This window comes from Otolemur garnettii, unplaced genomic scaffold (genome assembly GCF_000181295.1).
Source record: "Otolemur garnettii isolate 467f Iridium unplaced genomic scaffold, OtoGar3 scaffold00010, whole genome shotgun sequence".
NCBI lineage: Eukaryota > Metazoa > Chordata > Mammalia > Primates > Galagidae > Otolemur > Otolemur garnettii.
In genome coordinates, this window is record NW_003852405.1 from 29002892 (window position 1) to 29004801 (window position 1910).

Consider the following 1910-nt stretch of genomic DNA (forward strand, 5'->3'; position numbering starts at 1 on the left):
CCAGATCCTTTAACCAAACTTTCCTAGCCTTTTCTGTTTCTTAAAAAAATAAAAAAAATGGCTCGCGTTGAGGGGGGAGGGAAATGACTTGCCTTCTGTATCTGCGTTCTCGTCTCATAGTAGGCGATCACCGGGATGGCCGCACGGTAGTAGGCCTCCAGGCGCCTGGCGATGGTCTTGGGGGCATCGTCTGCCTGCGGGCTGCTCTGACTCCGTTGGAGAAGGCGGTTGGTCATGGTGTCTGCCGAGCAGTCCATGCAGATCACCAGGTGTGGGTCTCCAATCTGGGGGCGGGGGCACAGTACAGTCAGAGACACCACTTGGCTGATGACCCAGAAAGGCTGGGGGCCCTCGTCCTTTCCTTTCTTGGCTGTCTGGTTCCTCCTGACATCCCAGAGCTGCATTGCGGCACAGTTGGGACTGGACTCCAGGGCATCTCACTGCCACACTTGTCCCTTTCCATATGCTGTCCTGGAGCCCCCATCTTTTAGATCACCCCACATAGTACAGGGATTATATGCTATCAAGTGCAGCCACAACCTGTCCTCCACACTCTGGGGGTGTGTGTGTGTGTGTGTGAAGCCTTCCCTGACCTACTGTGGCAGAGCTGGTCACTTCTTCTTATCCCCACTGCCTCTTATCCCAGCCCCCCACAGTGAGTGGCAGCCGTGGCTGTGTTATGTGGAGTGAACAGAGCATGATGGTTGAGCACTAGAGGTTGGGGTCAGGCTGCTCAAGGGGTCAGGCTGTCTCCAAGATGGACATCACCAGTTCCTTACCTCACTTTACTTGCAAGCTGCTCCCCCACCCCCTCAAAATGCAAAGCCCTTCCCCTTGAAGCTAAGATGACCTGTCACTATTTAACTTTTGCCCACAGATTGTAGCAGAGATGATGGACCATGCTTTTAGAGGTTAGGTCATAAGAAAATTTGCAGTTCCTGCCATATTTTGTGAAAGATTTGCCATGGGAGAAGGGAGCTGTCATTCATGATGTCCAGCTACCCTGAGACTGTAGGCAATGAGGAAGCCCAAGCTAGCCACATGGAGTGGCCGTGTGGACAGAGACCCCAGCTGCTTTAATACATCCCAACCCCAGTGTGGCCCCAGCTGTTTTAATACATCCCAACCCCAGTGTGGCCCCAGCTGTTTTAATACATCCCGACCCCAGTGTGGCCCCAGCTGTTTTAATACATCCCAACCCCAGTGTGGCCCCAGCTGCTTTAATACATTCCAACCACAGCTCCAGTGTACCAGCCTTAGCCACTGTCAAACTATAGCTGGACAAGGGACCCCAAGTGAGAACCAGCCAGCTGAGCCCATCAATTTCCAGAACCATGAGAGATTATAACAAATTGTCCTTTTTTTGATTTTTAAAATATATTTTTAATTTATTATTATTTATTTATTTATATTTATTTTTTATATTTATTATTTTTTAGAGACAGAGTCTCACTTTATTGCCCTCGGTAGAGTGCTGTGGTGTCACAGCTCACAGCAACCTCCAGCTCTTGGGCTTAGGTGATTCTTTTGCCTCAGCGTCCCGAGTAGCTGGGAATACAGGTGCCCGCCACAACGCCCCGCTATTTTTTTGTTGCAGTTCGGCCGGGGCCGGGTTTGAACCCTCCACCCTCGGTATATGGGGCTGGCGCCCTGCTTACTGAGCCACAGGCGCCACCCTATTTTTGATTTCTTTCAGAGACAGCATCTCATCCTGTAGCCCAGGTTGGAGGGCAGTGGCATTGCCATAGCTCACTGCAGCCTTGAACTTTTGGGCTTTATTGATTCCATGTTACAAATTGTTCTCTTAAACTGACTTCACCCAACTTCTCTGCACCTCAATCTTCCCATTTGTACAATGAGGATGATCACAGTTCTGTGAGGATTAAACACAATTATATAAAGTACCGTGA

General features: G+C 49.9%; 1 protein-coding gene across 1 annotated transcript in view; it reads right to left on the reverse strand.

Annotated features, from left to right (window-relative positions):
• AK5 (adenylate kinase 5) overlaps positions 1 to 1910 on the reverse strand; it is a 227219-nt gene that overhangs the window by 15839 nt on the left and 209470 nt on the right. The window contains exon 13 of the mRNA XM_003784217.1: positions 93 to 284. Within this exon, the coding sequence (XP_003784265.1) occupies positions 93 to 284 (192 nt within the window). The remainder of the gene's footprint in view (positions 1 to 92; positions 285 to 1910) is intronic.